The following is a 21,984-nucleotide window of genomic DNA, read 5'->3' as shown; positions in this document are numbered from 1 at the left end:
TCGTACAGATTGTCTCAAACGGAAAGTTTCCTGCATCTCTTATGATATGGGGCTGCATGTCTGCACAAGGTGTTAGTGGTATGCAGTTTGTGGATGGTTCTATCAATGCTACAAGGTATCAAAACCTTTTGGAAGAGAATTTACTGCCCTCTATTCCGTTACTTAAGCATTCCTTCATTTTTCAACAGGATGGTGCTTCCCATACTGCAAGGACAACAAAGACGTGGCTACTGGCGAAAACCAATACAATCAAATGGCTATCTAACAGCCCGGTCTTGTCGCCGATCGAAACCCTATGGTGGAAAAATGTTCTCTGTAAAAATGCATCAAGATCGAAGGGTAAACTCTTGGCTGTCTGGGAGTCAAACACGCCTGAGGACTGTGCTGTCATTTGAGAGCAAAGGCGACAAAACTATGTGGTAGAACTATTTTGCGTCAGTGACAAGGGTAGACGGATACTTTTGTTATGTCTTGCGTTGTCTTTAAGATTTTTTTAAATTTTTGTATGATATGTAAAGTCATGAAAGAATTACAGTTACGTTAAAATAAACTTTATTCGTCAAATTGTGGTTTACTTTTTATCCTAGTGGAAGTGCCATGCTGTTGCTTTCGGGCTTCAGCCAAACGGGCAGGCACGACCGGGGCAGTACCACTGTCTCACAGAAAACCGGCGTGAAGTGATGCAATAGGTTCATCTTATTGTACTCGCGTTTCGTGCGGTGAGTGAGACTCCCGGAGCCCATCAATTCCCCCCCCCCCAGAATATGAAGATGCAGTTTAAACAGAGATTACCCCAGGGGGGTACCACACGTTTCCGCTGTGGAGAATCCCCCTCTGAGCGTCCATCATCGGAACAATCAGTATTCGGTGGTGGATGCACAGGCTGCCCTTCGTATGCTGGGGTGGGCAAAAACTGCGCAAAAAACTTAAGGTTTCGATCTCGGGGCAAACGGAAGAATTTACCGAATTTTACTCTGTCGCCGAAGTGGTTCTGCAGGGCATGGAACTCTTTATTCCATTTTCTGCGGTGCCGATCGGTGGCAAGTCACAGCCCTGGTTTAAGCGTTCTTGCAAGGCAGCATCGCGTCGAAAGCGAGAATGCTTTAATGCATGGGCGGAAGCGGCGATATCTCGTGATGCCAATACCAGCGAACATAAAAAAGCATATAACTCAGCCTCCAGGTCCTTCAAACGGGAAATCGCTAAGGCAAAGTCAGAGCACATCGCCAGATTTGGCGAGAGATTGGCCCAACTCCCTTCGGGGACTCGAGCCTTCTGGTCTCTCGCCAAAGCTGTACAAGGGAATTTTTGTCAGCCATCCATTCCCCCGCTGCACAGGGAGGATGACTCGCTCGCCCATTCTGCGAAGGAGAAGGCCGACCTCTTGGGCTGTTTCTTCGCGTCCAACTCGACTTTGGATGACCAGGGGAGATCACCACCGGCGATTTCGCGGTGTGATAACTCAATGCCGGAAATCACATTCCGGCAGCGTGCTGTTCGCAGAGCACTATCTTCCTTGGACATTCATAAGTCGAGCGGGCCGGATGGTATCCCTCCAATTGTGCTGCGTACTTGTGCTCCTGAGCTGGCTCCGGTCCTGACGCGCCTATTCCGGTACCTGTACTCGCTCGGCACTGTCTCAAAGTGCTGGAAGACCGCTTCGATACATACGATTCCTAAAAAAGGCGATCGCTCTGATCCGTCCAACTATCGTCCAATAGCTATAACCTCCTTGTTCTCCAAAATAATGGAATCCATTATTAATGGCCAGCTCTTGAGGTATCTAGAGGGCCACCAGCTGATTAGCGATTATCAGTACGGCTTTCGTCGTGGTCGTTCGGCTGGTGACCTTCTAGTATACCTTACACATAGATGGGCAGAGGCAATTGAGTCCAAGGGGGAGGCGCTAGCGGTTAGTTTGGACATAGCGAAAGCCTTCGATCGGGTGTGGCACACAGCACTGCTCTCGAAGCTCCCAGCCTACGGGCTTCCCGAAAAATTATGCGACTGGATCTCCAGCTTTTTGGCCGATCGGAGCATCAAGGTCGTCGTCGACGGAGCATGTTCCGACCTTAAACCCGTGAATGCTGGGGTCCCACAAGGCTGTGTTCTATCCCCGACCCTGTTTCTTCTGCATATCAATCCTAGTGGGAGTGCCATGCTGTTACTTTCCGGGCTTCAGCCAATTCGGGCAGGCACGACCGGGGCAGTACCACTGTCTCACAGAAAACCGGCGTGAAGTGATGCAATAGGTTCATCTTATTGTACTCGCGTTTCGTGCGGTGAGTGAGACTCCCGGAGCCCATCAATCCCCCCCCCCCCCCCAGAATATGAAGATGCAGTTTAAACAGAGATTACCCCAGGGGGGTACCACACGTTTCCGCTGTGGAGAATCCCCCTCTGAGCGTCCATCATCGGAACAATCAGTATTCGGTGGTGGATGCACAGGCTGCCCTTCGTATTCTGGGGTGGGCAAAAACTGCGCAAAAAACTATAGGTTTCGATCTCGGGGCAAACGGAAGAATTTACCGAAGGCATCCCCTTCCACGCTCTCAGTGGACTTTACCAATGTTAGGGGGCTCAACTCTAATCTTAACGCTGTTCACTTTCACCTCGAAACTGCGAAGCCGGCCTTATTCTTCCTTACTGAGACTCAGATATCCTCCCCGGCTGATACTTCCTACCTCTCCTACCCGGGGTACAAATTGGAACATTCATTTGTGCCGCGGGCGGGAGTTTGCGTGTACGTCAGAGAGGATATCTGTTCTCGTCGCCTCGGGTCGCTTGAAGGAAGGGACCTATCTAGCCTCTGGCTGCGCGTAGACTGCGATGACCATCCGCGATTCTACGCATGCCTGTATAGGTCCCATAGCGGAAATACCGAAACTGAGCGACTCATTGAGCACATCCAAATGGCTACAGATTCCCTGCTCGAAGGGGTTCCTACCGCTGAAATCGTGATACTTGGCGATTTTAACGCTCACCATGCCGATTGGCTCGGTTCGGAAACCACCGATCACGCGGGAAGATCCTTTCACGACTTTGCTTTAGCTTACGACCTGTCACAAATGGTCCCTGCGATTACGCGAATACCAGATGTGGATGGTCATAAACCCTCTTTGTTGGACCTTCTGCTGACCTCACATCCGGAGACCTATCAAGTCTCTGTTGACCCGCCATTGGGTTCATCGGATCATTGTGTGGTCCGGAGTACTGTGCCTACTACGCGCCCTCCTCGGCCCCGTTTTTCAGGTTGTCGTCGTATTTGGCACTATCGGTCAGCAGATTGGGATGGGATGCGGTCTTTCTTTGCGTCCTACCCTTGGGGGCCTATGTGCTTTTCGTCGGAAGCTCCAGATTCCGTCGCTGCCTCTGTCGCCGAAGTGGTTCTACAGGGCATGGAACTTTTTATTCCATTCTCTGCGGTGCCGATCGGTGGCAAGTCACAGCCCTGGTTTAAGCGTTCTTGCAAGGCGGCATCGCGTCGAAAGCGAGAATGCTTTAATGCATGGGCGGAAGCGGCGATATCTCGTGATGCCAATACCAGCGAACATAAAAAAGCATATAACTCAGCCTCCAGGTCCTTCAAACGGGAAATCGCCAAGGCAAAGTCAGAGCACATCTCCAGATTTGGCGAGAGATTGGCCCAACTCCCTTCTGGGACCCGAGCCTTCTGGTCTCTCGCCAAAGCTGTACAAGGGAATTTTTGTCAGCCATCGATACCACCGCTGCACAGAGAGGATGACTCGCTCGCCCACACTGCGAAGGAGAAGGCCGACCTCTTGGGCTGTCTCTTCGCGTCCAACTCGACTTTGGATGACCGGGGGAGATCACCACCGGCGATTTCGCGGTGTGATAACTCAATGCCGGAAATCACATTCCGGCAACGTGCTGTTCGCAGAGCACTATCTTCCTTGGACATTCATAAGTCGAGCGGGCCGGATGGTATCCATCCAATTGTGCTGCGTACTTGTGCTCCTGAGTTGGCTCCGGTCCTGACGCGCCTTTTCCGGTACCTGTACTCGCTCGGCACTGTCCCGAAGTGCTGGAAGACCGCTTCGATACATCCGATCCCTAAAAAAGGCGATCGCTCTGATCCATCCAACTATCGCCCAATCGCAATAACCTCCTTGTTCTCCAAAATAATGGAATCCATTATTAATGGCCAGCTCTTGAGTTATCTAGAGGGCCACCAGCTGATTAGCGATTATCAGTACGGCTTTCGTCGTGGTCGTTCGGCTGGTGACCTTCTAGTATACCTTACTCATAGATGGGCAGAGGCAATTGAGTCCAAGGGGGAGGCACTAGCGGTTAGTTTGGACATAGCGAAAGCCTTCGATCGGGTGTGGCACAAAGCACTGCTCTCGAAGCTTCCAGCCTACGGGCTTCCTGAGAAATTATGCGACTCGATCTCCAGCTTTCTAGCCGATCGGAGCATCAAGGTCGTCGTCGACGGAGCATGTTCCGACCTTAAACCCGTGAATGCTGGGGTCCCACAAGGCTGTGTTCTGTCCCCGACCCTGTTTCTTCTGCATATCAATGACATGTTGCAACTTAGCAACATTCATTGCTATGCGGACGACAGCACTGGGGATACTCTTTACATTGGCCGGGCAGGTATTTCTCGGGCAGTTGTCGATGAGTACCGGAACAAACTTGTGTCTGAAGTCGAAACTCTTTTACGTGGAGTCTCGGACTGGGGTAGACTAAACCTAGTCCAATTTAACCCCAAGAAGACACAAGTTTGCGCGTTTTCCGCGAAAAAAATACCCTTTGTCGCTACTCCTCTTTTCGAAAACACTCTTCTTGAAGCCACAGCCAGCATCGGAATACTTGGCGTTGACATATCGAACGACGTTCAGTTTCGCGGTCATTTGGAGGGAAAGGCTAAATTAGCCTCCAAAAAGCTTGGTGTGCTCAGCAAGGCGAGACGGTACTTCACTCCGGGCCACCGCTTGCAACTCTATAAAGCGCAAATACGGCCCCACATGGAATACTGTTCTCACCTCTGGGCGGGGGCTCCCCAGTACCAGCTCCTTCCACTTGACCGTATCCAACGAAGAGCGGTGCGATCCTTTGGCGTTGCGTAGAGATGTGGGGTCACTCTGCATCTTCTACCGCATTTACCATGGAGAGTGTTCAGAGGAGTGGTTCGGATTAATACCTGCAGCTGAGTTTCATCATCGGACGTCGAGGCAGAATACAAAATTCCACCCGTATCACCAAGGCAATTTTTGCCGCGCACCACCGCTATGTGGAACCAGCTGCCCACTGAAGTATTTCCGAACCAATTCGACTTAGGGTCCTTCAAGAAAAGAGCGTACAAATTCTTAAAAGGCCGGCAACGCACTCGCGAGCCCTCTGGCAATGAGAGTGTCCATGGGCGGCGGTATCACTTAACATCAGGTGAGCCGCCTGCCCGTTTGCCCCCTATTTTATAAAAAAAAAAGTTCTTAATTATATTACCAATATTTACTTGCTATATTTTACGCTTTGCACTACTTTCCATACTAGACGAACTATTTTGCATCGGGGCTCATGTCTATTACATATAAGATCTACAAATTAACTTCATTTTGTACAGATATCGAATCAAATAAGATTTGTTCTGTAGAATTCTAAACGGTTGAAACGACACTCATCTGTTTTTTTTGTCATAGAAGAAACTTGAATTTCGCAATGTTTGACGAAAATCATTAATTAATTAGCGATACATATTTCTAGAATTGGGCAATTGGTGAACTTGAGTGTGATAATCGATTTCTAATCTAAACATTTCGAAAGTGTAAGTATGTTTATCGATAAATTCTTCAGAATCTTATATCAAGATAATAGAGAGTATGCTATAATTTTCGGAAGAAACCAACATAACAGAGTTATGGGCCTTTAAAAAAATCTTATATAGAAATACGTGAGCACAGACGTGTGTAAGATTAAAAAACATTTTCCACGACAAACTAGTATATTGTATATAAATAAATCTAAATTGCATAATAAAACTAACAATTTAAAAAAAAATTAAAAGTGAAAAATTATTAAGATTATAAAAACTTAACGCCTGCTTGAAAAGTATTTTGTGAAGTTATTTAAATTGCTCTATTATTTTTAAAGGGTATTTTGGTATATTAAAATTCTATCAAACTAGACTGTGTAAGGATTACCATAACGGACATAAAAGTTACTTCTACTTTACTGTTATTGCAATGGCTATATAGCGCGCATGGACCCGGTGGACCCGAAGGTTTCTTGAATGGAGACCTCGGCGGAACAAAAGACCGCCTGGCCGCAGACAAAATGGACATCGAAAAGCATTCAGGCTGCAAATGGATGGAATAGATGCAAAGCCGGTCGAGTTGGAGCAGAAATGGAGGGGACCCTAAATCCATAGATGTTTATTAATCATTAAAGTATGACTAGTGATAACGATGTTACTTTGGTACAATAATCTATTGAACTGTTTACTACTATACTAACGAAATAAAGACTCAACCAAACAAAAGTTCGAGTGTTTCAACATAGAAGTAAGCTAATTACTTTTATGGCCTTACTCCATAAACCTTATTAGTTTACTTTAGTATCTTTTAATAGTTGCTTTTCCATAAGCATTTCCGTGATACAAACAGAATATTGTACCGGTTCTTTGCAGTCATATACAAGGTTACTTCTACACGCCCTATATTTATCGTAATCATATCCGATTGTGGAGTGGTGCAAAAATGACCAATTACATTCTCAAAGCTTCACTGAACCGGTTTTATAGGTCACAAAAATGTATTCTAGCAAAATTCGCTTCATAAATATAGTTTCAATATTGCCTTTCAACGCGAGTAACACATATAACTTTTTTAATTTATTTATTGTGTAGGAACTTGTCCTAATTAACGGTTATTTCATTTTAAACACACATTTTTATTAATATGTTAATTAACGTTAAAGTAAACGAAGATCGACAAGGTTTTGTCAATGCCACGTCACTTGAATATGTCCCGAACTACATACCTACGTACCTAGAAAGCAAATATCGTGTAATCATAACCTACATGTGGATGAAACAACCAGAATAGTAGACCTAGCATAATTTTTTGGCATTAAATAAAGTTTTGAAATCCGACCTTAAAATTAGATAGCTAGCAGGAAGAGACATCAATGTATGGTCATATGGAGGCTGAACGTGGATTTTTAATAAGGCGTTTGTAGAAAGAACATTGGAGTAAAAAAACTAATATTCTGACTAACTACTTACTTCGATTAACAATAAAGTAAAAAGCAGTGTAAAACACACATAACAGACGTCGTGACACATTAAAAAAAAGTTAAAGTGGAAATAGGCCGCTCACATTAGCCGCGTTCGTGATGACAGATGGGTCAAAAAGACTTTTTATTATGACAACTCATTTATAATTAAATACTTCATCTGTCTACCGTCGCTTAGAGGGTCGAGCTTAATGTACTATCAGTTAACAGACATAAAGAGATAACGATTACTTAATTAATTTTATAAAGAGTTCAGTTTACTATAGATCCAATCAAAAATAAAAATACATCTTTAACAGCCATATAAATCACACATTAACTAATTGGACATTATATTTCCTAACTGAATTACCGTTTTTATTACTTATTAATAGAAAGTTCATTTATTATATTTATTTATCATTAGGGATAATTTTACAAGCACTGTGTACAACCATTAAGCCTTACAATAAAAGAATTTTGGACATACATTTATTACACACATTTTTTACATTCTCAGTGCCACAAGTGAAGTAAAGCATAAAAAACAGCTATTAAGTATATATATTAAAATAAATATATTTAATTTCGAAATGTAAGACGAAAATTAATTCATGAACATACATTCCGTAACAATTTTAAATCATATATTTTCAAAACTGCTGGAGGTTTAGTATAAAGTTGCACAATTACAAGTTTAGTGTATGACCTGAATTATACAGAATTTTAAGAGTAGACCCCAGTAGATTTTAACTTATTCCAGCGAGAGGTTGGACATATTTTAACAAAGTTGTTTTATTGCTAAAAGTGCATGGAGTGAACGACCTTGCTTATCCGCTCAGGTTTATATACTATTTTGTATTTAGAAAAATTAGATTCCTTGTTAAAAACTAAATTTTTAACGATACTTCGTATATTTAAAAATTATCCTCGAAAGCCCATCAGATAATATAATACATATCTTTAATACAGTGGTTGCCTGGAAGAGATCGCTCGAAAGCGATAAGGCCGCCAGTTGCCCTCCTTTTGATTTAATTGTGTTCATTATTTTTATATTGCAGTGTAACGAAGTGTTAATAAATAAATAAACATTTATCCGATAACAGTAAGGACCCAGTTATTTTTGTTTTTTCATATTAATTTGTTTTTCTTTTCAGTACAACAAATATTTCACAATAACATAAAAAAACAATACAAGTATAATAATTTAAACGACGGTAACGGACGGTATATCAAAATGACATTAAAAATAAAAGTAGCAATGGTTATTATTGTCTGCCAATGTTTATATGTTTCGAGTGGACCAAATTATATGGATATTATAAAACAATTCCAATCGCTGGTGCAAAAGCCTATGGACCTTCTGAAGTTAGCTGTTTCCTCGAACTATGAACAAAATAAACCAAATGATATCTTCGACATTTTCCGGGACAAATATCCATTACCAAATAGTAAGTATGAAGATAAAAATCATGTATGCAATTAGAATGTACGGACTATTATTTTATAAAATTTGCTGACCTATACTAAACAGTCTCTCTATATGGTAAACAATTTCTTACAGACGTAAAGGCGCCATATTTTCAATACGACTACATTATCATTGGCGCAGGATCAGCTGGCTGTGTCGTGGCAAACAGATTAACTGAAAATCCTAACATTACAGTCCTTCTTCTTGAAGTAGGCAGACCTGAATCACTTTTCACAGACTTGCCTTCAATTGCCCCTTATTTTCAAAGAACAGAATATTCATGGGCATATTACATGGAACCACAACCAGGTGTTTGTATGGGTATGTCAAATTTATTTATAAATCACTAGCGGACCCGACAGTCGATGTCCTGTCTTAACTATGAATATTGATTTTGAATTGGTATAATTAACTAAAAACATATTTGAGAAACAAAGTGTTTACTATTCTAATGCTTTATGATATACAATGTTCTTTAATTGTTTTTCTGGCGCATATATAAATAGTTATGTTGGTATTCCGACACGGGACCATGCGACATATAACTGGCCATGTGAAAAACAAGGATTTTCAAGATTAATCCGACAAGCAATTAGCGACTGTAATTATTTTATGTCGTGTGTTACACCCGCTTGTAGCATTAAACACTATATAAAACTCTTGCTATAGTTTTTTACTTTACTTTTTAGAATTCAGTCAAAACCATCATAAAACGAAATAAAAAGATATATAAAAAAATACAAATGTAGTAAAAAATTGAGATCTTTTTACAGGTATGATAGATAAAAGGTGTTACTGGCCAAGGGGGAGAGCGGTGGGGGGAACTAGCGTGATCAATTATATGATTTACACAAGAGGAAGACCACAAGACTGGAATCGTATCGCAGCTAAAGGAAATTATGGATGGTATGCGAAAAAGACAATTTAACAATTAGTTACATACCAAAACAATAGTATAATGAAACAACTTTCCCTAATAGGCAACAAGCAAACTCTCTCGGGAAGGAATATATATATAAGGAAAGATAATATTTAAAAGTGGAATAAAGCGCAAGTGCGATGTAGGCAATAGCTATTTCTATAGATCTACATTAAAAATAATATAAAAAAAGTAAAGAAAGATATATGCATTTGGCAGGATTTATTAGTCATAATAATGAAATTAGTGCAATTACACTTTGACCAAAGCACTTTTTTATATTCATCAGTATTAGGTATGTACCTACGCAAAATTCGCAAGCATAAAAAAGTTCTTTTGATAAAACAGTGTTACCCGTGTGTCCAAAAATAAATATAAGTTAAACCAAACCTTGGTTTCGACGAAACGACCCGATCTTATCCTGAGATAATCTACCGTTATACAAGAATACTTAGTAATAAACCTTCCCTTAACAAAGATTTTAATTGTCGTGAACCAGATTAAATTTTATCCAAATATAAAGTCTACAAAAATGTTGCTGTATAAATTATGATCTAGGCTATTTGCTTAACTTTATATTCAAAATCTTACTTAGTTTAACATTTTTCGTGTTCTATCCAATTTGTAAAACTATATTATCATGTTCTATACGTAACTGGTTTTACAATAACTATGCACTAGTTTACTTCTTACATTAAATGCATATATTTAGTTTGTCCTTACAGGAGTTACGATGAGGTTTTGGAGTATTATAAGAGATCAGAACGAGCCAGTCTATTAGGGCTAGAAGATTCCCCGTATCATGGACGAAATGGAGAAATGAACATAGAGTTTACGCCGACGTAAGTATACATTTTATACATTTAAAGGTCCTATAAATTAAACCAAATTCCGCTTATAAATAATTAGTCGTCATCATACTAAATAAAATAAATGAACTTAGCTCAGTTTTAAATTATATTAAAATAAATTAAATATGTGGTTTCAGAACACCATTAGCAGACGCATTTCTCGAAGCTGGAAGAATATTAGGAATACCGACTTCTGATTACAATGCTCCAGAACAACTAGGATTTGGTTATGTACAAACAAACACACACTCTGGAAGGCGAGTCAGTGCCGCAAAGGCTTTTTTGCACAATATTAAAAAAAGAACCAACTTGCATATTTTACCATTAGCGAGAGCGACCAAGATTCTTATAAATGACGATAAAGTCGCTTACGGAGTACAGTTCACGTGGCGTAAGCAGTTATGGAAAATTCGTACACGTAAAGAGGTTATACTTTCAGCCGGTCCCATAGCCTCTCCGCAACTGCTTATGTTATCAGGAATTGGACCTCGAGACAACCTTGAAAGAGTTGGAGTACCAGTCGTACAAGACCTACCCGTGGGTCGAACTCTTTACGATCATATAACATTTCCCGGACTAGTATTTACTTTAAACAATTCAGCTAGTTTAATAGAAAACCAAATTACCTCAAACGCTCTAACGAACTTAATTGGATGGCTTCAATATGGTAATAATGAGTTAGCTACTGCTGGATCCGCGGAAGCTATAGGTTATATCAAGACAGTTCAGTCTGATGACCCTGAAAATGTTCCTGATATTGAACTTATAAGCATTGGTGGCTCTTTGGTATCTGACGGTGGAGCAAGTGGTAGTAAGTCTGTACGAAGAGGAATGATGATACAGGAAGAACTCTTTGACAAAGCATACGGACCCATCGATGCCACTTATACTTGGACTGCTTTCCCAATGTTACTTCATCCAAAATCAGTTGGTTACTTAGAATTAAAAGATAATAACCCAAAGAGTCCTCCACTCATGTACGGTAATTATCTGACACATCCTAAAGATATCAAAACATTCGTTGCATCCATAAGATTCATCCAAAGCTTAGCCGAAACAGAAGCCTTTCAACGGTTCGGAGCAAAACTGTATCCAGCCCAATTTTCCACTTGTCCAGACCTCCCCTTGAATTCAGATGAATATTGGGAATGTAGTGTACGTACCCTCACAGCTACTCTTCACCACCAGATTGCAACATGTCGTATGGGCCCTGTAGGCGATCCTCAAGCAGTAGTTGACCCAGAGCTTCGAGTTTATGGTATAAGTAGGTTACGTGTTGTGGATTCTAGTATAATTCCTGAACCAATATCTTCGCATACACACGCACCCGCGGTAATGATAGGCGAAAAGGCTTCAGATATGATTATAGCAAGCAATACAAATGTCTGGTAATGTTGGTAATATATCATAGACGGAAATTTTTAATGAGGTCTTATGAACGAAAATTTTACTTTGAAAACTCTTTCTGAAACAAGTACCTAACTCTGCAATGTTTTGGCACAATTAAATCTAATATAGATGATAATAAAGTAATATATATTTCTTCGTATTTATTTACAAAATATACAGCTACTATTTAAGTACTATTATTATTTTTTTAAATAGCAATAAAAAACGCCTGGCTAAATTTTAAAACAAAATACTTTTCTTTCAAACAGAGCGAATGAAACGCCTTTACTAAATTTGGGGCAAAAACTAAAAACAATTCACGAGCCTAGCCGCTATAATATATAAGTAATGTCATTGTGCAAATGTGTCATAAATAAGTGAAACCTTATTTTCCGAAAAATGAACTATAATACACAAATAATACAATGATTTCATTCTACCTTATTACTACTAAGATTATTACAGAACTTCATTAATTGTAATAGAATTATTTACTATCATTGTTAACGTTATTATATATTTTTGTCATTAATGGCTTCGAAACGACCGTGGTAGGGACAAGAAAAAGATGGCGCGTAACGGAAAAATGTGACGGTCAATTTTTTTACAACGCCGATAAAGAAGATTTCACTTCAAAAAAATTGATGCAGATTTTTGTACGAACGTTTACTAGTAAGTCAAATAACAGGATTAGGATAATTAAGATAAGGCTTCGCCTACGAACAGGATTTCATTAAACATTAACTTCAACAAGATAAAAGCGAAATTTGCCGTATAGTTTTCCGCATATTCAATTGGTCAGCGACATCGAACTGTAGGTCGATGACATACGAAAATTGAGATACGTTAATGTTTTGATCTTTTTATCTTGTGTACCGTTAGTGATGATTTAAAATTTTGAAATACACCAAACTGAAACCACATCAATCTAGATATTAAATACCTATGAGAAGTATCAAAAACTAATGAATCTCAGTTCACTTCTTCTTTTAGTGACTCTCCATTACCGTAAGCAGATTTACTGCAATTTATTCCCACCTCCCCCCTCCTCTTGTCAGCTCAAGTGAGCAAAGCTCTCAAATATAACATTATCATTCATTTATATTTTTTTTAAGATATATTCAGAAATTTCGTTGAATCATTTCAACATTTATAATCCGATAGGTACTCTTTACAATAATCACTATAAAAGACTAGACTAGAATCACTAAGAATCTATTATCATCAAATTAGGTATTTACGATTAGGTACGGTATGAGATGAAATGTAAACAAATTTGAAAGAGCCTTAAAACTTTTGTAAACACTACGTAGACTTTAAACAGGCAATCTTTTTATTCCCCACATATCCATTAAACACAATTCCGAAGTCGTCATCAACACGACCATAATACTGTCTCGTGGTAAGCGACTTACTTTTTGAAATTGAATTCATACATCCCGCGAACGTCACTGAGTAGCGACATTTCGACGGATACCATTGAGTCTAAAGTATTTTTACAATTTTTAAAATGCAAATAAACTTCGTGGTCATATTCATTTTATTTATCGTAACCTCGACCAGCGAAGATGAAGCGACAGTTGAAGCAGAGAACTTTTACGATTCTGTGCAAGACGAGCAAAGTTCAAGGAGCGGAAGGCTCTTTTGGTCGGAATTTAATCATCCAACGACAAACATGATTGTGGAAGTGGCTGCATCATTTTACGGACCACATACTAAAGACTTTTTCCGTTTCCTACGGGATTCCTATTCTTTACCTGGAGGTAAGTGCTATGTACTGAAAACCATCACAGTCGCCACTTAAAAAGTTGGGGAATTTAAAAGTGTATTGAACATTACTTTTCCTAATAGTGCATAAAGGTACTGTTGAGTTAATTACTTTACATATAAAATAAAGATTTTATAGACTTATAATTGTATTAAATTATTTATATGTTTCTTTAATTATAATAAGTATAGTTCTGTTTGTTCAAAACCCATTGTAATATCAACAAAGATTGTATTGTTTAGTGTATAGATTCGCAATTTACGCTTTAATAAACAAGTCACGTGAAGTTCAAGCTTCTTCATAGGGAATATTTCTGGACAATTATAGAATAGTCATGAATCTTATTTAAGTCAGTTATTATAATTTAATTTAATGCAATTCAACATCTGATAGACTACCTAGATTTATATACAAGCTGTAATTTTCTGAGCGTACCCAAGTGGGCGACAACATGTCTACGATACCAGAGACACAAATAAACATAACGTTATAGTATATTCTAACCTAAATTTAGTATAAGATATAAGATCATTAATGTGCAATTATTTCAGGTTTGACAGAACCGTACTCTGAGTATGACTTCATTATAATCGGTGCTGGATCAGCTGGCTGCGCTCTCGCAAACCGACTATCAAAGAACAGAAACACAACTGTTCTACTACTGGAGGTTGGAAGAACGGAACAGCTCGTCACAGATATACCAGCTATAGCCCCATACTTCCAGTCTACTGATTATTCTTGGGATTATTACATGGAACCACAGACGGGCGTTTGTATAGGTAAATAGAAAAAAATAGGTACTATAAAAAACCTTTTAAAACATTCAAAACGAGTAAGTACATATAGTCATAATTTATCAAGAATTTCTTAAAACAAATGCTGTATTGCTTGATCTTCTTTAACATTCAGCGCACCCATTCTGGTGCTTTGAAAAGCTTCTTGCACGGCTTCTAACTACAATTAACTTAAATTTCTTATTTAAGACCTTACCTTGTTAAAAAAAACATATACTAATAAAACATACGAAACATGGTTCACAATAAAAAAAATATTCAGTTAAAATATATTTGACTGTTCATAGGTATATCAAAAGGCAAATAAAGATCAATAAAATTTAATATCCATTAAAGATTACATAATTAACTTTCATACAAAGAATAAAAAACACTCAGTTATTTAAAAAAAAATAAGAAAAACAATATACATAATTTAGTTTTTTGATAAAAACACTTATCAATGTTGAAATAAAATAATGATAGGCACGTTTTCATTTCATGAATCCTATTGAAAACACTAACTTTATCTCACGTTATCATATTTTGGAAGGGCATCATTATTAAACCTTCCTTTAAAATCTCAAATAACTATAGAATGTAGCATTGTCTTTTGTTAACATAGCTTTTACACATTAAGAAAACACTTTTTAAACGGATTGAAGCTATGTATTATTATTATAAACTTATAATTATTTACATAATTTTACATTTACATTTTTCCGACGTTTCGCGTGCTTTGCAGCGTGCGTGGTCACGGTGTCACCGTGTAAAATTAAAATTATGTAAATATAAGTTTATATTAATAATACATAGCTTCAATCCGTATGAAAAGTGTTTTCTTAACTATAGAATGTGTCATCCTTATAACTTAATAAATTTTAAAACTCATATCTTCAAGCTCGGACGAGCTCAGATTTTCTAACATGACCCCTAATTCTATATTTACCAATACACTAACTTTTCTCAATATCTGGTAATAAAGTAATTTACTTACAGGCATGAATAATGAGAGATGTTACTGGCCCCGTGGCAAAGCAGTTGGTGGTTCATCGGTTATCAATTATATGATTTATACCCGTGGTCGGCCGCAAGACTGGGATAGAATCGCAGCCGATGGAAACTATGGATGGTAATCTCTATATATATCTATATATATAACATTCTCGAGTCACATTGTTCGTTCCCATACTCCTCCGAACCGGCTCGATTCTTATGATTTTTTTTAAATTTAACCCTTAATTGTCACCCCTCTACGATCAACCCCTATTTTTCATTATAGTAGATAGACTATTTTAATTGAACTAAAAAAATATTTCCTGGAAATAATATGCATATACATGGCAAAACGTTTGCCGGATCAGCTAGTATTTTTATATAATCCTAATAGGCTAGCTGCTGGCTTGCCTTGAAACACAAAAGGAATTTTTCGATTCGAACCAGGATTTCGAGTGAACTAGGAGTCAGATGTCGTCTAGAACATATGTTATTAACATAATAACTATAACTACTAACTCTACTTATTCATTATATAGAAACTCAGTCACTGAACTTAGCGTGCAAGATTTTTTACGAAAAACTATCAAAGATACCTCATAATTACCAATTTTATCAAGGATTACGGGGAATTATTTTATCTTAGAGAATAGGAAGATTAACCTAAAAACAATAACTTATATACAATATAATAATATCTAGTTCTATTCTTTAGAAAAAAATACTTGATAACTTATTCATAACACGTTTCTGTTTCATTACCATTGATTATCCCGTATACCTTATTTGATGTAACCTTGAATGTACATTGTATCAAAATTTAAGACTTGACTTGAATTTAAAATCATTTTTGCTGAAGAGCAATGAACTTGATTCGACCTAAACGAGTTAACGGGCTATAGCATATGTTTATTTTATTTATTTTTGCTCTCAAACATGGAGGACAATCTGATACTTATGAAAATATGTTATAGAAAGGATAATATGTGAAAATAACATGAGAACTTAAGATAGCACAGTGCTAATCTGATCCATGCATGTTCCTCACAATCTAGCAGCCCACAATATTGCAGCACACACCTCATGAGGGGTCGTATAGAAACATTGCTAATGAAAACTTTTTTGAATTTCAATTTTAGAATTCTTTCGTAACCTAAAGTAGTATATTGCAGTCATTTGTCATTTGTTTTTGTGTATTGGCGGCAATTCTAACACTCTTGTTACACGTGAAAATTAAACTAACGCAAAAAAAATCGGTCAATGATTTATTATGACTTTCGTTGTGCTCTTATTCAACAACAAATCTATGATAGGTTGCGATTAGCATTTCTTAATGAAGCGCCATCTCGTGCCACTATTTACTATTGGTTTAACGAGTTTATGCGCAAACTCAATAGTGAGTGAGGGACGTCCTTTAACAGCGACTACTCAAGATAACATCCGTGCTGTGCGACGCATTATAGAGGAAGATAAGAGAGAACCTATCAGCAGATACGGGAGAGCCTAGGCATTGGTATAAGTCAAGTTAAAAAAATATTAGGTATAAAAAAATATGAAATTGGCGTTTTGTCGTACTGGCCACTTTGACCTCAAATACCTCCTCTTTGGTTAGGAAGTTCAAATTCAAATTTGTAAAGCTATTTACTCATATATTTGTGCTTCGATGACCGTCATTCATTTGTTTTTTTCTTCTGTTTTATTTCTGTTTGCGTCACTCTTTTTACAAAATGGAAAACTTAAAGTATCGCATTATTTACGAGTACGAGTTCCGCCGTGGCACTAGTGCTGCGGAAACGACTCGAAGGGTGAATGATGTGTATGGCGGTCATGTTGCAAAAGAAAACACAGTTTTTGGTTCGAACGTTTTCGTTCTGGTAATTTCTACCTGCAGAACATGCCCCGTGGACGGCCTGAGACCCAAGTTGATAATGAAGTATTGAAGGCTCTTGTGGAAGCGGATCCATCGCAAACCACGTCCGAGTTAGCTGCAGGCTGCGGTGTTAGTGATAAAACTGTTTTAATTCACTTAAAGCAAATTGGGAAGATTAAAAAGCTTGAAACCGAAAGACTGAAGCAAACCGGCAAACGCGCGTCGACTGCTGCGTTACATTACTGAACCGGCACAATAATGAAGGTATTTTAAACCGAATCATTACCTGTGATGAAAAATGGATTCTTTACGATAATCGGAAGCGCTCAGTGCAATGGTTGGATCCTGGACAGCCAGCCTAATCCTGCCCCAAGCGAAAATTAACCCCAAAAAAGTTACTTGTAAGCGTTTGGTGGACTAGTGCCGGTATTGTTCATTGCAGTTTTATCAAATCTGGCAAGACTATTACGGCTGATGTCTATTGTCAGCAATTGCAAACCATGATGGAAAAGCTAGCGGCTAAACAACCTAGGCTGGTCAATCGCTCCACGCTACTGCTAATTCACGACAACGCTAGACCACACACTGCACGACAGACGGCTACCAAATTAGAAAAGCTTCAATTGGAATGTCTAAGACATCCTCCGTACTCCCCGGAACTTGCTCCAACAGATTACCATTTTTTTCTAAATTTGGACAACTTCTTGCAAGGGAAAAAATTTAACTCTGATGGGGCAGTCCAAATCGCCTTCACTGATTTTATTGATTCCCGTCCGACTGTTTTTTTTAGTAAAGGGAATAATGAACTACCAATGAGATGGCAAAAGTGCATAAAAACAATGGTTCATACTTTGATTTAAAAATATTCGACTTTTTGTTCCTCCCATACAAAACGACAATTTCATATGTAAGGACCTAATATTACAAGAACATTTAAGCGTCAGGAAGCTTTGTGCCAGATGGATTCATACTTTAACCGACGACCAGAAACAGCTTCGCATGGACTGGTGTCGCCAAATGTTAGATAAGTTTAACGGCGGCGACTCAAATGCTGTATTTGACATCGTCACAGGTGATGAAAGCTGGATATACTGCTACGAACCCTAAACCAAGAGACAATCCGCTCAGTGGGTGTTTCCTATCGAGGATCGGCCATCTAAGGTAAAGAAAGGAAGAAGTCAAGGAAAACTATGATTGCCTCATTCTTTGGTCGGATAGCTCATTTCGCTAGACAGTTGCCCTAGAAAATGGAAGGACAATTACTGCAGACTGGTATGTCTATCGCTGTTTGCTTGTTGTTTTGGAAAAAAATCGACAGCATCGACCTCGAAGCAGGATCCTCCTTCACCACGACAATGCTTCAGCGCACTCCGCAAAACGGGCTGTTGAATATGTGACTATGGCAGGTGTCGAGATAATGAGTCATCCGCCATACAGTCCCGAACTGGCGCCCTGCGACCTTCATTTATTTCCAAGAACTAAAGATAAAATTCGAGATATTCGATTTACGAGCCCTGAAGTTGCGGTGAAAGCGTACGAAAATGCCACAGAAGAGACTAAGGAAGAATGGGCCTACTGCTTTTCTCAGTGGTTCCATCGGATACAACGATGTTAGAGAGGAACGGAGTTTAATTGGGAAAACAATAAAAGTATAGTACTTTCTACATTAAGCTCTTTTTCATTTTCTAATCATTTTCAGTGTTACCCAGGTAGAAGAAGTTGCATGGGTTAATTCAAATAAAACTAAACAATGTTGTCAAAAGGTTAAGGCTGTTGTTGGGGCAGGAGTAAACACACTAATATTAATCTATCTATTTTTACATCGGTTTCTATACAAATTACCCCAATATCTACCATAAATTTTAACTAATGTAAACACACAATGATTTCCGAAATTAATCCTTGTGACCGTATACATAATATTGACATTTGAAATTAAAATAAATTCATCTTGTATTTCTAGGTCTTACAACGATGTCTTAAAATACTACATCGAACTGGAAAAATCTTATTTAAATGGACTAGAAAAACTACCCCACAGAGGACGAGACGGGGACCTACCTGTTGAATTTGTTCCCTATAAGTAAGTTTCTTTTAATTTAAATTCATATAATAATAGATATCTAGATTACTTAATCAATCTAGCGACGATATTTCTCTTAATGCGTTCTCCATATGCGTATCTAAATGGAGATCCAGATGATCCGTGCCCATCCCAGTATATCGGGCTACCGATTTGAAGTTTTAGGCTGGATTTTTTACATATATCTTCTCTTCGGTTTCTCACGATGTGTAAAGTAACCCGTACGAGCCACTGTTAAGGATCACTCTAATTGCACTCTTATTTTTAAGTAATTTTGTCCCTTTATACTAAATTGTGTTTACTAATTGATAAACAGAGACAGATGAGTATTTTACTTTAAACGATGTCATTAGAATAATCTGTTTTTATAAATAGCGGCCATAGAACGTAAATGCATTGGTTTCACAGCCAGGACGCGAACGAGTGATGCGTTCGAATCCTATATCCCAGGGAAAGTCGTATTCTGAGCTAAGACTTATCTATATAAATAATAATATATTTATTATTAAATGTGTTATTACAGAACAAAATTACGCGACGCCTTCTTAGACGCAGGAGTTGTACTAGGACATCCAACGGTAGATTATAATGCACCTGATAAATTCGGTTTCGGACCTGTACAAGCCACAATAAGTGGAGGACATCGACAGAGTGCAGCAAAAGTATTTCTTCACACCCATAAGAATAGACAGAACTTACACATTTTACCTGAAACCAGAGCTACTAAAATTCTAATTAACCCAGAAACCAAGACTGCTTACGGTATTGAATATGTACGTAACAAAGTTCTACACACTGTCCGTGCACGAAAGGAAGTAATATTATCTGCTGGACCAATAGCATCGCCTCAACTTCTTATGCTATCCGGTATGGGGCCCAAAGATCACCTTACTTCTCTGGGAATCCCAGTTATAGAAGATCTGCCCGTGGGTAAAGTACTTTATGACCACATTTCCTTTCCAGGACTAATATATACATTTAATGAAACTAATATATCTTTAATAGAAAATAGGGCTGTAGATATTCCCCATATATTGGATTGGCTAAAGAATGGAGACAATGTGTTTTCATCACCTGGTGGAGTAGAAGCAATTGGTTATATTAAGACACCTCTATCTGATGACCCAGACCCGACGGTACCCGATGTAGAATTAATTAGCATAGGTGGATCATTTTTGTCTGACGGTGGAAAGGGGGGAAGCCGAGCTATACGGCGCGGAATGAGGGTATCAGAAAGTCTTATAAATGACGCATTCGGCCCAATCGATGGTACCGACACTTGGAGCGCAATACCAATGTTACTTCATCCAAAATCTGTTGGTCGTATAGAACTGAAGGATTCTAATCCTTATAGTAATCCAAAAATGTATGGAAACTATTTAACAGATAAAAAAGACGTGGCAACTTTTATTGCATCGATACGGCACATACAAAATCTTGTACAAACACCACCATTTCAAAGGTATGGTGCAAAGTTGTATCCCGGACACTTCAAGACATGTCGCCAATTCACGTTTGATACTGATGAGTATTGGGAATGTGCGGTGCGTACTGTCACTGCTACCTTGCATCATCAAATATCAACATGTCGCATGGGTCCCGACAATGACCCGATGGCTGTTCTTGACCCGGAGTTAAGAGTACGAAGAATAAAAAAATTACGCGTAGTAGATACAAGCGTTATACCAAGGACAACTTCTGCTCATACAAATGGCCCAGGAATGATGATTGGTTTAAAAGCTGCCGATATGATAAGAAAAAGTTGGAATATTTAACAATTTATTTCATTCCTCATTAAGTAACCAAAATTAAAAATATTTCGTAACTATAACGGAGTATTATTTACATCGCTTATTTATTAAGGGTAAGACACAAACATAATCATGAAGCAAGACTATTGTTGTCTTTTTAAACATTTTGATAACAACGTCCCTATCGCCAAAGAATAGATCGTTTAGTACGTATCTTTAAAGCACATACTGCCAATTTTACTTTAAATAAAGTTGTGATATATTATGATCTATACTGCAAACTAACTAAAATATTCGACATACACAGTGAGAAAAACATTCTCCCCTCTTCTGGCGTACAGATTAGAAAATTAATTTAAACGCCTGACGATTAATCGTGCGCAGTGTCAATGACGATTAGATTAAATCCTTTTATAAAAATCACAAGAATTTACACCAGCATTCACCCCTCATTTTATTTTATGAATTTATACTTATTCCTGTAAAAATTACTTATTAATTTGGAATCACCAAGACGACCGAAGTCATCATTAAGTCACGATCCTTAATTGGGGTGGCACACCCTTCGTGCCTCTGACACTTAGATAATCATTTTTTTTGCGCTAACGAACAAAAAACCTGTGCAAGTGCAATGAACTCCATTGTACGCTATATGAGCTACTCAAAAACAATTAATATCAATAATAGATGTATCAAACTCTAAATATGTAGAGTAACTATAAGAAATATGAACAACCAAAGTATTTGCGTAATAACATACGGAAATAATGTATAGTTGGCGTCACGGCCGCAAAGATTCCAAGTTCAAAGCCTTAAGCTTAACAGGAAAGCCTTAGAACCGGTTAATATTATATAATAAAGTACAACGACATCAAACAGT

General features: G+C 38.4%; 2 protein-coding genes across 2 annotated transcripts in view; one reads left to right on the top strand and one right to left on the bottom strand.

Moving 5' to 3' along the window:
* LOC123709392 (flotillin-2) overlaps positions 1-21,984 on the bottom strand; it is a 158,305-nt gene that overhangs the window by 131,870 nt on the left and 4,451 nt on the right. The gene's annotated exons all lie outside the window — the stretch shown is intronic.
* On the top strand, positions 13,329-21,129 carry LOC123709385 (glucose dehydrogenase [FAD, quinone]-like). Its single transcript, XM_045660684.1, has 5 exons — positions 13,329-13,626; positions 14,183-14,410; positions 15,404-15,536; positions 19,234-19,353; positions 19,877-21,129. The coding sequence occupies exons 1-5, from the start codon at positions 13,374-13,376 to the stop codon at positions 21,126-21,128; spliced, it is 1,986 nt and encodes a 661-aa protein (XP_045516640.1). The 5' UTR covers positions 13,329-13,373; the 3' UTR covers position 21,129.

Source organism: Pieris brassicae, chromosome 5 (assembly GCF_905147105.1).
Source record: "Pieris brassicae chromosome 5, ilPieBrab1.1, whole genome shotgun sequence".
NCBI classification, from domain to species: domain Eukaryota; kingdom Metazoa; phylum Arthropoda; class Insecta; order Lepidoptera; family Pieridae; genus Pieris; species Pieris brassicae.
Note: the sequence above shows the minus strand (reverse complement) of the source record. Positions and strands in the feature narration are given on the sequence as shown.

Bases quoted from the DNA above. Each gene is read 5' to 3' on its own strand.
- LOC123709385 (XM_045660684.1), top strand. From the start codon at position 13,374: ATGCAAATAAACTTCGTGGTCATATTCATTTTATTTATCGTAACCTCG. The intron at 13,627-14,182 runs GTAAGTGCTATG...CAATTATTTCAG, and splicing joins TTCCTATTCTTTACCTGGAG to GTTTGACAGAACCGTACTCT. The intron at 14,411-15,403 runs GTAAATAGAAAA...ATTTACTTACAG, and splicing joins ACAGACGGGCGTTTGTATAG to GCATGAATAATGAGAGATGT.